We start from the raw sequence: 14,279 nt of genomic DNA on the forward strand, positions 1-14,279 counted from the left end.
GTTTATCACAATAAACAAGATAGGCCTATGGCCTAAACTAGACAATAAACAAGATATACTGTACTGTAGACATGTTTGCATAAGAGCTGATTCAACATATAAAAACCCCTTAAGACATTTTAAAAGTTGGAACTATTTTTTATTTTATTTTTTTGCAGTGAAAACTGCTTCTTTTTTCAGCTCACAAATGTTCAATATACCGTATTATAATGGATGGGTACGGTTTCAGCCGAAGTCTTCGCTATCCTGCGAGAGCGCTTCATGCAAAGCAACTTTATTGTTCCCTCTCCCGCAGACAGTGGTCGCTGCACGGGCGGATTGGGATGGATTTATAGTACGGGAATCGCTACGTTATGAATTTCATAAAATCTGTGCTTCTCAGATATGGACTTTATTCTTTCGAAACCTTGCATGATTTGTTTACTCACTCTTCTCTGTTAAATACGTAAGAACGACAGGCGTGTACGGTATTAGAACCGCATCTTGTTGTTTCTAAAGGAGGCCGCTCAGGCCTCGGAGTTTCCTGAGATTTTGTAGGGCATGGTGCGCTCGGCCCACGGCACACTCGCGCCCTGATTCACCCGGTAAGACCCGACAGCGGCTCTCCACAGTGCGCACGCTACAAGTCTTTTGTTTTGCAATGGGTTGAATAGTCGTGATCGCCCTATGTATTGTTTAACTACATTCTAGGTTAGGATAGCGATTGTTCGGTAATATATCGTTATTACAATGTAAACAGAGATTAAGCAGATTTACGTAGTTTAATGTTTATTAGCATGCTATGTTGTTAGCAGCCAAGCTAACTACTAGCTCTTATGTTGTAACAAACTGCTTATCTGCTATCACAGACCACGTTGCTTAATAGCACATATTTGTTCTAAAGATAAAACATAATGTGGGACATAATTGTATTAATTGTGCAATGCATTGTCTATTCTGTGTATCTTTCTTGGTTGCTTATTCCTATCGTCCCGTTGAATGAGCTTTAGCCATGCCGCTATAGCCTATACATTGTTAGTTAACTAGTTATATGAAGCTTAATGGTTAGTGTTTATGTTATTACGTAGTTATTAATAAAAGCTAGATTTTTATAAATGTGCAATTTTATAACTCTGATGTACAATTGTGCATTAAAGTGTTATGTCTCTAATTTCAAATGCTACTTCAGCGGCAATCCTTTTGAAAGAAATAACAGCAGTTGATAGGCTAGGAACAGTTTTCATCTTTTCGGGGATAATTATTAAAAAGTGTGCACAGGTTGCTCACACAACTCTTTTTCAGTTTTACCTGGAAAGTTGATTTTTTTTATTGCTGTTTACACACTGTAGAAAGGCTAGTTTGACAATTAATTAGAGAACGTGTTTAGATGGAGTCTAATGCCGTTGTTTGGATGAGGAATTTGAGCTAAGCTTAGGAAGTAGGTAACCACAGATGTTAAAATCATGGATCATATCAGGGTTCAAAACAAACGTTCAAAGTCAATATGAAACACACTTTGATTATTTATTATTGTTATTATTATTACATTACATTTGATTATGAAAATTATAATTTTTCTGAATTAATTGTCCCATCACTCTCAACAGGTGCCCAACCATGGTATGGACCTAGTGCCCAGTTTCACTGCAGTGGTCATAGTAGTGAAGATTTTTTTACCTTCAATTCACCAGGAGCTGTTGACACTGCCAGAGCTTCAAGCTGACTGGAGAAAAAAAACACTCTTTAGGTGAAGCTGATGACTGTAGTTGTCCACAGACGCAGCTAAGTGAACTGTGGTGCCAGTCTTAAAGAGAAGCAATATCACATAGTAATACTATTATTTCACTGAAATAGTAAGCCAGAGACTTTAGAATGGCTTCTGTTCCTGTTTACTGTCTTTGCCGTCTCCCTTATGATGTCACCCGATTCATGATTGAGTGTGATGTCTGTCAAGACTGGTTTCATGGGAGGTGAGTTTGCATTTTTGCAATCTTGTTATGGTGTCTCTTATGATTTGTTTATCACTTTGTATGCCTATTGTTTCCAATTGTATTTTTCATGTAGTTGTGTTGGTGTGGAAGAGGACAAAGCAGCAGATATTGACCTGTATCACTGTCCTAACTGCCAGGTGACACATGGACCCTCTGTTAGTAAGTGTCAAAAACGCTGTACAGTTTTCTCATATGTTACTGGTGTTGATGTAAACTGCAGTAATCTTTTTTGGTTGGTAATGAACAGAGATGGTCGGACCACCTAAAACCTAATTGTGCAATACAAATGCAATAAAAATACAACTCAAACCGAGTAGCTTAGTGTGGGCATGCTAAACATATGATCCCGTTTATACCTGGTATTAAGATTTGTCTCGGGTGATCCAGCCACATGTCAGGCGAGACACATTGCGGTTTACACCTGGTCGCTAAAATGCGCCTTCTGTGAACACTTGTGTTCGGATTTCAATGGGAGGGTCTCTGATTTCATGATGACATACAGTACATCAATCACATTAAACATGTCAGTGTGTAACTGCATGATAATAAATTGCGAACAAAACTAGCGCACTGTTTCTCCCAGATGTAGGGCCCTATGTAATCCATTTTATTTTTTTCCAAATTGCATTTTTTTTTCACATGTTCTGTTTTATTTTCTCTGAATTCCATTGTAAAGTTTAATTACATTTGATAATTAAAAAAAACTGTCTAATCAAAAAATGTATTAATATAATTTTAATCAAATGAAAACAGATCAGTTACTTTTCAACATACAATTGCATTGTTTTTTATTAAATGAAGAGTGTCACACCACACAATCCAAAATTGAAGTTTTTTTTATTTTTTATTTTTTATTATAATTTTTTGGTCAAATACAGTGCTGCACAGTAGAGCATCACAGTATTAATGAAAGCAGTGATGCAATTCTTGATTGATATATTGCTTAAATATAATGTAATTATTATTGATATATTATTATTATCATCATTATTATTTGTACTAATACAACTACATCGAATATTAATTTTTACTATACAGAAGTAATATATATCTTTCGCATTTTTTCAATATCACGTGTCTAGTTAAATGGGGCTTTTATTGGATGTTTTTGACAGCTGCACTTCTCACCTCTGGAAAAGCAGTTTGCTATATGGATTAATGTGCCTATTAAACCGCAAAAGGCTATGAATTAATTATATAAATATATAGTCTGCATGTGCTACATGCTTCACAGAGAATAAAGTGCTCTGCTCTTTGTCATTAGTATACACACAGAGCGAACGTGATTTTAATGATGCAGTTAGTGTGTAAACTGTGGCTTCTTACATTCACTTACTGTTGAAGCACGCATCTCATGTAGGCTATTTGTTTAATTAAATCTCAGCCTTTTGTGGTTTAATCTCACTAGGACATATCACTATTGAAATTTATTTTAAACCACAAACAAAACTGGTACGCTGTTACTCCCAGATGCATTTGAAGTTTTAATCCAAGCACAAATGCAACATTTAGGGAAAAATTATTTTAGTGGAGTACCTGTGATAGTGAAGCTTCAAATGTGTGTGCTTCTCATCTGTGTCACTGCATGTTGATATCAGACACACTGAAGAAGATCTGTGAAGTTCTCATGCTTTTGCATGTATCCACCTTTTCAACTTTTCTGATCTTACTGTTTTTCCTTTTAAAGCAGCTTAAGTTTGTCATCTTTTGCAACACATCCGCAGGCTCGCAGCAAACACTAACGTTCTTCACATCATTGCACATTCATTGCATCCGTGGCAGAGAAACTTAAGTGTCATTCTATGCATGTTAAGTTTTTGTGGTAAATCCAAAGAAACAAATAATTCAATAACAAAGTGAAGCTGATGTCTTCTTGATTTGTTACCTAGTTATAGTGGTACTGTAAATGGCTGCCACTTGTACTCCGCGGTTCGGACCCAAGTAACATGATGTGAACAGACCAGCAGGGAGAGGGGGAAGGGAACTCTAGTTCGGACCAAGTAATCGAACAAAGTGTGAAAGCACTCTTTGACTACCTCCATATGTGTTTTTTTTTTATCTGATCACAAAAGGTTTTAGACCCCATTTAGACCAGTATTTAGCGCTGACCACTTGTGATCGGATCACCCAAAATGCATCTTAATACAAGGTCTAAACGGGGTCTCTATATCTTAGCTGAAGCTTAGTTAGAGTTAAAACTGTGTTAGAGTACACAATGTGTTATCTGCTTCTCTTCCAGTGCGTAAACGACGAGGGGCTTTAAAGCACTCTGACTCTGGAGGGGGGAGAGAATCAGGACGACCTGTTAAGACAGGCAGTGCTCAGTTTGTCAGGGAGTTACGAAGCCGCACTTTTCCCAGGTATGTTTTATTAATCTTTTACTGAGTTACAGGACAATTATCGGCAGGTCAAAATTAAGCCGCTATGTGATTAAAATGTGTTGACTCCATTGATTTAGCTCCCTTCAAACCTAAGCTAGTGAGCTAACCCAATTTAGGGTTAGCAATCAGTGTTGAATTTTTTACAAATTTCTAAAATCGTGCACAATGATGAGTATGCTGAAAAACATTTGAAACTAATTCTTGATTGTTTGTATTGCAGTGCTGACGAGGTCCTGCTGAAGCCAACAGGTGCCCAGCTCACAGTTGACTTTCTAGAGGAACGCTCCTTCAGTGTCCCAGTCTTGGTCCTTAGGAGAGATGGCTTGGGCATGAATCTGCCCCCACCCTCTTTCTCTGTATCGGATGTAGAGCATTATATCGGTAAACACCCTGAATCACTAAAGCAGTGCTATTCTTTGCTACATTAATCATATGCTTGTTTAAAAAAGTGTAAATTTGGATAGAGATTTACTGTTTTCTAATATCCTGTATTTAGGCGGTGACAAGGAAATTGACGTGATTGATGTTAACCGCCAAGCAGACCTGAAGATGAAACTGGGAGAGTTTGTGGAATACTATAACAGTCCAAACAGAGACCGAGTGCTGAATGTGATCAGCTTAGAGTTCTCAGACACCAGGTGATTATTTGACACCATTAATATCTGATGTCAGTGAAATTATATTGTAATTACAATGTGCTAATTCCCTTTTGTTGTCATGATAGTCATTAAATTAATATCTTTTTGCCAGGTTGTCAAACCTGGTAGAGACACCAAAGATAGTGAGGAAGCTGTCATGGGTGGAGAACCTCTGGCCTGAGGAGTCTGTCTTTGAGAGGCCTAATGTGCAGAAATACTGCCTGATGGGGGTGAAGGACAGTTACACAGACTTTCATATTGACTTTGGAGGAACCTCTGTGTGGTACCACGTACTCAGGGTTAGTTATTAATTATGTACCATAAAAACTATTTGATTTGTATTTTTTTTAAAGACTTGTTCCATACATTTATATTATTTTCCTTGTATATGTTTCAGGGTGAGAAGATCTTTTACCTTATTCGTCCCACACCTGCTAACCTGGCCCTTTTTGAGCGCTGGAGTTCATCCTCCAATCAGAATGAGTTGTTCTTTGGGGACCAGGTAGACATGTGCTACAAATGTTCACTTAAGCAAGGAAACACCCTCTTTATCCCAACAGGTACAATGCCTTTCTTCATATCATATGCACAGCCTTGCACATCACATGCACAGACATTTCTATTTATAATATAGCCCATGAAAAAACACTGAATAAAATAGTTACATGGTTGTGAAATTATATTGAGGTTAATAATGGTGTTTGATTCCTTGTGGATCCAGGGTGGATCCATGCTGTTCTGACCCCTGTGGACTGCCTGGCATTTGGGGGGAATTTTCTTCACAGCCTCAATATTGACATGCAGCTTCGGTAAGATAACACTTCTGTTTATTTTCCAGTCATAAACAGTCTAGTTAATATTGTACTGGGATATTTCAATGGTGGATTTTCCCTTCTTCTTCATCAGTGCGTATGAAATAGAGAAGCGACTGAACACAGCAGACTTATTCAGCTTTCCAAACTTTGAGACAGTGTGCTGGTACGTTGGCAAGCATCTACTGGATACATTTAGAGGTGAGGCTTCTCTTCATAAGGCAAATGTCTATGTTATTCTTTGCTTATTTCTGTTTTAGTGCAACATTCATTACTTGCATTTTCTGTTTTGCATTCCAACCCATTTTAGGTCTGAGAGAGAATCGACGGCATCCTGCCACTTATTTGGTCCATGGAGCCAAAGCACTCAATAATGCTTTTCGTGGCTGGACACGGAAAGAGGTTAACCTATATTAAATTCACATACGAAAGACAATTTGCTTTCCAAATAGTTGTGTCTTAACATTGTTTGGTACCATCATAAACTGTTTACTGCAAATGTATTGGTTGTTTTTGATGTTCAGTCCTTGGCAGAGCATGAACTCGAGATACCGGAGACCATAAAGATCCAGCAGCTAGTGAAGGACCTGGCTAAAGAGATTCGCCTGGTTGAGGTGGGAGTAGCCCTGGTCCATAGTTTCAAGAAAAAAGCTGGTGATGCAAAACTCATTTGTTTACCATGTTTATGTGTTTTTCTTGCAGGATATCTTCCAGCAGAACATTGGCAGGAGTGGAACACCTTTTGGTGGATCTCAGGGTCTTCCTTCTCCTCACCCCAAAGTTCCTTTAAACGTATCCCTCACTACTTTCCGACCCCCAGGTAAAAAGAGAGGCCCCAAGCCAAAGGATGTATTTGGCGGAGGAGGTCTGCTCCCTCCAGGAGCTAAGAAAAAGATCCAAAAAGGCAGAGAGATAAAGACAGAAGCCGGAGAGCTGGACCTGCTTGAGATTCATACTAAACACACTCTTAAGAAATTCCAGCCGGGGTGCAGAGTCAAAAAGAGCAAGGTATCTTCATGATTGCAACAATTGTTTGCATTGCAGTTTGTTTTGTGCTTTTTTCATTTCTCATCGTTATAAAAACATAATTTGGCTTTCCAGCTTGAGCTGTCTGATGACTGCCTAGATGACTTTGAAGAGAAGATCAACAAGAGCAAGCTAAAACTTGTGCTGACTAATGGAAAGATACAACGGTAAAACTGTCATCTTAACCAGTTTCAACAATATGAGGATTTTCAGTCTTTTGCGATGACTCTTACTTTCTTTTGAATTCGTCCTCTCTTAGGAAGAAGGGTCGTGCTGGCAGTGCTAATGGAGCAGGTAGTTCACTTCAACAGTTCCAGCCTCACATGAGTACCTTGTCTGACTTTGATTCAGATGATGAGCTTCAGATTGATGAAACCCCACCACCTCGCCGTAGACATGCTCTACCTAGCAAGAAGAAATTAGCAGGTAAAAGATCATAACCCTATTTATTTTCAAACTTGTATGATTTGTTTGTGTTGAACAAAAAGCAACTGTGTGTGGTTAATAGAGAATGACCGATATGGGATGTTTGAGACCAATACTGATTTTAGAGAGGGAAAATTCACAGATTACCGATATGGTGGCCGATATATTTAATTAATCACTGATTTTGCACCGATATGACTATGCAAAGGTACTCAACAACTTCTAGAAATGAACACTGAGAAAATAAAGAATAAATAAAAATACAGTAAATAGCTTAATAAACATCAGTACTGTATGTTTAGTATAAGTCAGTTGCTGACCATTTAAATAAAGAATAAATAAAAATAAAACAAATAGCTAAGTAAACATCAGTACTGTATAGTATTAGTCAAATGCTGACCATTAAAATAAAGAATAAATAAAAATAAAATAAATAGCTAAATAAACATCAGTACTGTTTAGTATCAGTCAAATGCTGACCATTAAAATAAAGAATAAATAAAAATAAAATAAATAGCTAAATAAATATCAGTATTGTTTAGTATCAGTCAAATGCTGACCATTAAAATAAAGAATAAATAAAAATAAAATAAACAGCTAAATAAACCTCAGTACTGTTTAGTATCAGTCAAATGCTGAATATTAAAATAAAGAATAAATAAAAATAAAATAAATAGCTAAATAAACACCAGTACTGTTTAGTATCAGTCAAATGCTGACTATTTTAATACTGCCGAGACAAGAAATAAACAGTGGCAGCATTGTTACACCGTATTCTGCTATACAAGTTCAGGGGAAACTTTCAACGGTGGAAAACCAGACTTTTAAATATTACATTTTATAAATTCAACGACTGGAATTGTTCGGTTGAAGGGGGTACCAAACTGTGAATCCTGAACAAAACAGTTTGGTGAATACATGTTTACACATTAGCTTCCTCTCAGCTGACAACAATGAAAGTAGCTACGTGATTAGCTAGTTAGCTATAAGCTCGTTGTCATAGAGAGTAAAAGACGGATGTTGTTTATTTTACTTTCCAGCATTGTGTCTCACCAATTAGGTAATAACATAGCATGAAATCAACACTCACCACCACACCATTGTCTGTTGAGCTGCAAAAAGATGCTCTGATGTTTACCTTTCAATCTGCTACATTACTTACTGCACTGACAATCTATAGCTGGCTAACAGCAAACAGACATGAGTGACAAGGTCGTCAGGGACAAGGTTAATGTTATATTAGTTATATTGAAATGGGAAAATGATGGGGTCATTGTTTATTAACTTTCCAGTATGTTTTTCACAAACTAGTTAGCAACTTACCGACACACAGCTCAACTCCGCCCTGTCTGCAGAGCCACCATCAGCTCGGCTCTGTAAACAATGGAGTCGGAGCGCGCTCTGCTGGACAAACTACGTAATGACACCAATCAATTCTAAAGCATTGTTTTCTGCATTATATGTTCTGAAAAAAAGTTTTCATATCGGTAATCATATACGCCGTTACCGATATATCGAAAGGCTAATATCGGCCGATAATATTGGTCGGGCACTAGTGGTTAATTCATTTAACATTTGGAACTAATACATGCCTCAACTGCTGGTCTTATTAAGGTCTACCAAGGAAACTACCTCGTGCCAAACCATGCAGTGACCCCCATAGAATTCGTGAGCCAGGAGAAGTGGACTTCGATATTGAGGTGATATTCAAGTCTCTTAGGTAGGCTTTTGTAATAGTTTCTAGGTGTTTGGTTGTCACTAGTATTATATTTTGTTGTTTTTAAATAGGAGGATTACACCACAGATGAAGAGATGCTCACAGTGCAGGGTGTAAAAGGGGGAGCAGGGGGGATTTTGGACTTGCTCAAGGCAAGCAAACAGGTGGCGGGTTTGGATTCTGCACTGAGGTACATCACATGCTCATTTTCTATATTGCATGCTGATCATTATTAGTCTTTTTTCTCAGAACATGTTCTTATAAAAGTGTGGCATTTCAGCTTATGGTCTAGAAGAATAATTTGTGATGGAATAGTGAAAACTGTAAGTGTAAATGTTTGTTAAATCTTCTGCACTCAACTTCAATAATTGCTTCCTTGTTACCCAGTGAGGAAGCACCAGCCTCCCCCAGCACCTGTGATGCTATCCAGGGCATGCTCTCCATGGCCAACCCTCCATCTTCCTCCTCTTCTTCCTCATCCTCCTCTCCTCTTTCTATCTCTGGAGGGGGTGAAATGCTGGGGCTCATGAAGGAAAAAGGAGGGAGAACTGGATGGGTAAGTGGTGGAATCAAGAAGAGTGAGAAGAAGACCACCTTTCAGAGACCAGGGAAACGGCCAATCAAGCGCCCTGCACGGCATCTCAGTGATGACGACAGCCTGGATGAACAGGAGACTCTGGGTACCTGTTTTAAAGACTCTGATTATGGTGAGTTCACAGATTGTTTAACATTTACACTATGATTGATAATGTTCTAGCCTGAGCAAATACTGCAACGTGGGTATCAGAAAGTACTCTATTTAATAAATGTAAATCTATGAAGAGTCTTCAAGTAATTTGTTCCACCATCTGCCTCTGTTTTCTCCAGTGTATCCATCGCTAGAATCTGATGAGGAGGACCACATAAGCAAATCCAAAATGAAAAGGAAGCGAAACTGGGATGATACTCCTTGGAGTCCTAAAGGTAACAGCATGCATGAAAGTAATGAAAACAGACATTCTTTAGAAGATGGGTTTATTAATAGACAATCCTAAACACCATTTGGACATGCATCCTCAGCTCGTGTTACCCCCACACTGCCCAAGCAGGAGCGACCAGTGAGGGAAGGTGCCAGGGTGGCATCTGTAGAAACCGGCCTTGCAGCTGCTGCTGCCAAACTGGCACAACAGGTGAGCTTATACCACTGTTTCAATAACTCTATAGACATGACCTTTACAAATGCACTACTGATATTAAGTATGTTACTGGGTATAATGCCAGGAACAACAGAAAACAATAGCCAAGAGAAAATACACAAAGAAGAAGGTCCCTCAAGAAAAGGTACATTCTGCAGCTACCCAGCTCCAACATCAGCCGGACTCTGCGCCCGTGTCTCCTCCTCTGCCTACTGAGCCTCCTGTGGACTGCATCGTTGAGGATAGGAGAGTGGAAGTGTACTCTGCCAGTCTGCTGGACCACGAGTACACAGCAGGACCAGGTCCGTTCAGCCCAGGGGGGCCAAGAGGAAGTGGCGCCATGGCCCCTGGTGTGTTCCTGACATCAAGGCGACCCTCACTTTCTCCCCAAAACAGTAGCAGCCTCCCTCCCTCTGCCCTCTCACCTGTAGGGCTGGCTACACCAACATCAGCAGGAGTATGTCAAGGTAACTAGAATCACTGGGACTATGACAAATTTTAGGAGTTAAAATTTAGGACACTTAGGAGCTGCTAAATTTGAAAACAGCTAGATTGAGGGCAGTTGTCAAAGTTTGAAATCAAGGTGTATTGTTTTATTGTGTAGGCTTAACCCTAACCCTGCTTAACGGAAATTACGCCATAGTACTACCTAGCCTCCAACCAGCGGTAATATGTGGAGTTATTTCTGCGACCAACTGACCAATCAAAACTTGGGCGACCAAGACTCTTCTCATCGACTAACCTTTGGTCGACTATCAGGGGGCTGCCCTATTATTTACTATTGCCTTTACTAAGACCTGAATCAAAATGTACATTAATTAATGTTAAGTTATTAGATTTAATTTACCTTGCAGCAAATGTAGGTGTCATTGCTGATGATGTTATACATGTTTATTTGGGAATGAGGACTGACACAGTTGAATCCATAGCATGCTCTTCTCCAGATTTATTGAAAGATTAAGAAAAAGAAAGATTAAACACTGCTTGTATCCTCTCTAGGTAACTCGTGTCACTATTACAAGTGACCCAGCAGTAAAGTTTTTACATTTTGTGGATCATTTGTAAAAAAATTCTGTTTAAAACTACTCACACACATTACTGCCATATACTCTAGTTGGAAAAAAAACAAGCGCTTGTGAGAGATATGGCGGATGACAACAGTTGCTAAGATAGGATTGGTCAGAATGCTTTTAAGGCGGGGCTTAGCGAAGGGTTAGTTGTTCTTCTGTTAACAGGCTGAACAGATTTCTTAGATCGTCGCCCAGTGTTTCTCTATTTTTTCAGCATCTCGTGCAGTTTTTAAAACACCTTTGTGAAGTTAAAAGAACCTTAGCTTTTCAAACAATTTGAGTGAATGTCAACGTGTCTTGAGACACAGCAACTAATAGAACAGAATGCAGCTGTCTAGCTTTTTTTAACGCAAGAACACCTTTTATCTGAATAGCCCTCAAGACGCTCGTCTAGTCAGTGTTTACCAACAATTATAAAATAGTGCAGATAGAATGCAAGATTGTGTAGTGCAAAACTTGAATCACATAAAACATTTCTAATTTCTTTCCTCACAGGGAAACGTCCAAAAAAAGGACTTGCGACAGCTAAACAGAGACTGGGAAAGATTCTGAAAATACATCGAAACGGCAAGCTTCTTCTGTGAGAGGTCACTGTAGATTGATAATATGGAGAGGAAACTGCAGGGAACAAAAGTGGAGAAAGCGCAAAAGGACGAGAGAGGCTGACTGATTTGGGTGTTAAAATTATGTGACCGTTTTATGGTTTTATTTGCTTCATAGGGATGAAAAGTGAAAAGAATGGTAACTTGCTGTGAGAAAATGTATGAAGGGAAATCCCAGTCATGAACATTGTAGAGCAGTTGGCATTTAGCATGGTGTTGTAGAATAGAAATTCTATTTGAAAAATAATTGGAGCTAAATGGAGATACAATTCTGACATAAAACATTAATAATGGTTACCAGTGAGTAATTGCTATAATTTGAGTTCCATCATTTGGTCTTCATTACTTTACCTCTAAAAGAAATATCTTAATTTTGAACTGCATATATGAACAATTCTCTCTTTTTTTCCCCTCAAACCCTTTTTATATCATATTTATTAATTGATTTCATTTTTAACATTTGTATATTTCTAGGAAAAAAAACTGAATGCCTAGGAGCACTTGATGTTTGATGAAATTTTATTTTACCTAAAGCCACAGAAAAAAAAAAAAGGATCACATTGTTCAAAAGATCTTTGACTGATTACTGGTTTATTTCTATATTTGACTTCCAAAATTGGAATGTGGTGGGTTGTTTGAATCGTCATATGGATGACTCTTCAGTATACTTCTCAGCAAATTTTCTCATGGCTATTTGTCTCCACAGTTTAATCTCCTGAAGCCATCCATATATTTTTGTTTTGTTTTCTAGCTTCATGTAGTATATGTTAATATAAAATTATTTTAAACCACAGAAGGCAATTTGATACACCTTAGATCGTTATTGCTGTAGTATATTCCTGTAGTAATGTCTCTTTGCTTGGTAAAGAATGTTTTTACGGTAGTGAACTAACACAATTATATCAACATATGTTGTGAATATATTTTAAGTTTGTCTTGTTTTGTTTGTTTGTTTTCCCCTCAGCATGGGCGGTAAAATGTCCTGGCACTGTTTGGTCAGAGTTAGATCTAGTTTTACTTGTTGGGCTTCCCATGTCCAAGTATAGCTGTAGAAAGTTCATAGGTCGTGGGCTGCATTTTAGTAATTGGAAAGGACACGACAATTTATATAGTATGAGATGATTTTGGGGGTTCAATGTAAATATTGTATTTTTGTTTTCCTTTTTTTTTTTTTTTTGGAAGAAAGAATTTATTGTAATTGAATTTTTCTTGACTTGTAAAAAAAAAAAAAAAAAATACCTACATGTTTTGGAAAGTGACATAGCATAAGAGTTGTTTAGTCAGTTTTATTTGTATAGGGTAAATATACAGTTATTTTACATTGATGCTTATGATATTACCAGTGTGATAAAGTTAATGTATTCTATCGCTATGCCAATTTGTTTTTGTTCATTTAGATTTTTCCCCACTTAATAATGTTAATTGTATTGTCAATATACTTTAGTTTTTTTTTTGTTTGTTTGTTTGTTTTGTTTTACTCCATGCAAGAGGAGTTAATGTACCGGCAACAATATTTTTTTAGTTTCTCCTTTGACCATTATGTCCATAATCAGTACCAAAAATATTGATATCTCTTAAATTAGTGGGCCAGTGTAAATATTATTTTACTTTAACTCTTTCTTCTGTAAATGTCACAGATATTCATCCTGCCGGATTGTCATCATGCCATCCAAATGTGTCTTGAAACTATTTGTTTTCAACATGAAGTAACAAAAGACAGTTTAAATATACTGTTAAAATAATTGTATTATTTTTAGAAGTTGTTTTTAGATTCTGAAATTTGACAGGATATTTCTGGAACATTTTGAGTTTTTTGTTCATTTGTTAGATTTGCCTTCTGCTATATATCCTCCCTGAATGTTGTTAAACACTCATTTTTGCTAAACAGCTGTGCCTTCAGGAACGTCCCAAACATAGCAACCTCACTTACATGTGCATCTGTGCACATTTTTGATACTAGTTTCAATTTAATCAGAACCAATGGGTAGCCGCTGGTCTTTACTGTTATTTAAAAACAGGGATGATGTAAAGCGAGAGGTGCAACAAAGCAAATGTTCGAAAACCTGAAAAAAAGAGGACTGTCTTTTATGTTCTTATTAAAACTCCTTACGTTTACTTAAGTTATTCTCTTCTCTATGATTTAGAGTTAATTGTGTGCATTTTAGGATTTATTTATTCTTTAACAGTATTGTCTGTAAAAAAAATTTGAACAATTAATGTTATTACAGTTCCTCTCAGTTTATATATATATGTGTGTGTGTGTGTGTGTGTGTGTGTGTGTGTGTGTGTGTGTGTGTGTGTGTGTGTGTGTGTGTGTGTGTGTGTGTGTGTGTGTAGGTATATAGCATTTTCATAGAAAAAAAGAGAAACAGTACAAGTACACATTCAGGACCATTGAAAAACCAAGTCAAATTTGAACCCATTGAATAGTAATAAGTGGACTTTGTCTTTTGCTGTTGTCA

General features: G+C 37.5%; 1 protein-coding gene across 1 annotated transcript; it reads left to right on the forward strand.

The window, feature by feature from the left end:
* The first annotated feature begins 299 nt into the window (after positions 1–299).
* LOC127420597 (histone lysine demethylase PHF8-like) lies at positions 300–13,937 on the forward strand. Its single transcript, XM_051663010.1, has 22 exons — positions 300–584; positions 1,587–1,949; positions 2,044–2,129; positions 4,210–4,330; positions 4,572–4,732; positions 4,848–4,989; positions 5,102–5,288; positions 5,387–5,549; positions 5,711–5,798; positions 5,896–6,002; positions 6,112–6,203; positions 6,326–6,415; positions 6,504–6,809; positions 6,903–6,994; positions 7,087–7,253; positions 8,868–8,953; positions 9,042–9,160; positions 9,358–9,677; positions 9,838–9,933; positions 10,030–10,139; positions 10,231–10,612; positions 11,711–13,937. Exons 2-22 carry the CDS (start codon positions 1,852–1,854, stop codon positions 11,797–11,799), a joined length of 3,102 nt encoding a protein of 1,033 aa, XP_051518970.1. The 5' UTR covers positions 300–584; positions 1,587–1,851; the 3' UTR covers positions 11,800–13,937.
* The last annotated feature ends 342 nt before the right edge of the window (positions 13,938–14,279 follow it).

The sequence above is a fragment of the Myxocyprinus asiaticus genome, chromosome 29, assembly GCF_019703515.2.
Source record: "Myxocyprinus asiaticus isolate MX2 ecotype Aquarium Trade chromosome 29, UBuf_Myxa_2, whole genome shotgun sequence".
NCBI lineage: Eukaryota > Metazoa > Chordata > Actinopteri > Cypriniformes > Catostomidae > Myxocyprinus > Myxocyprinus asiaticus.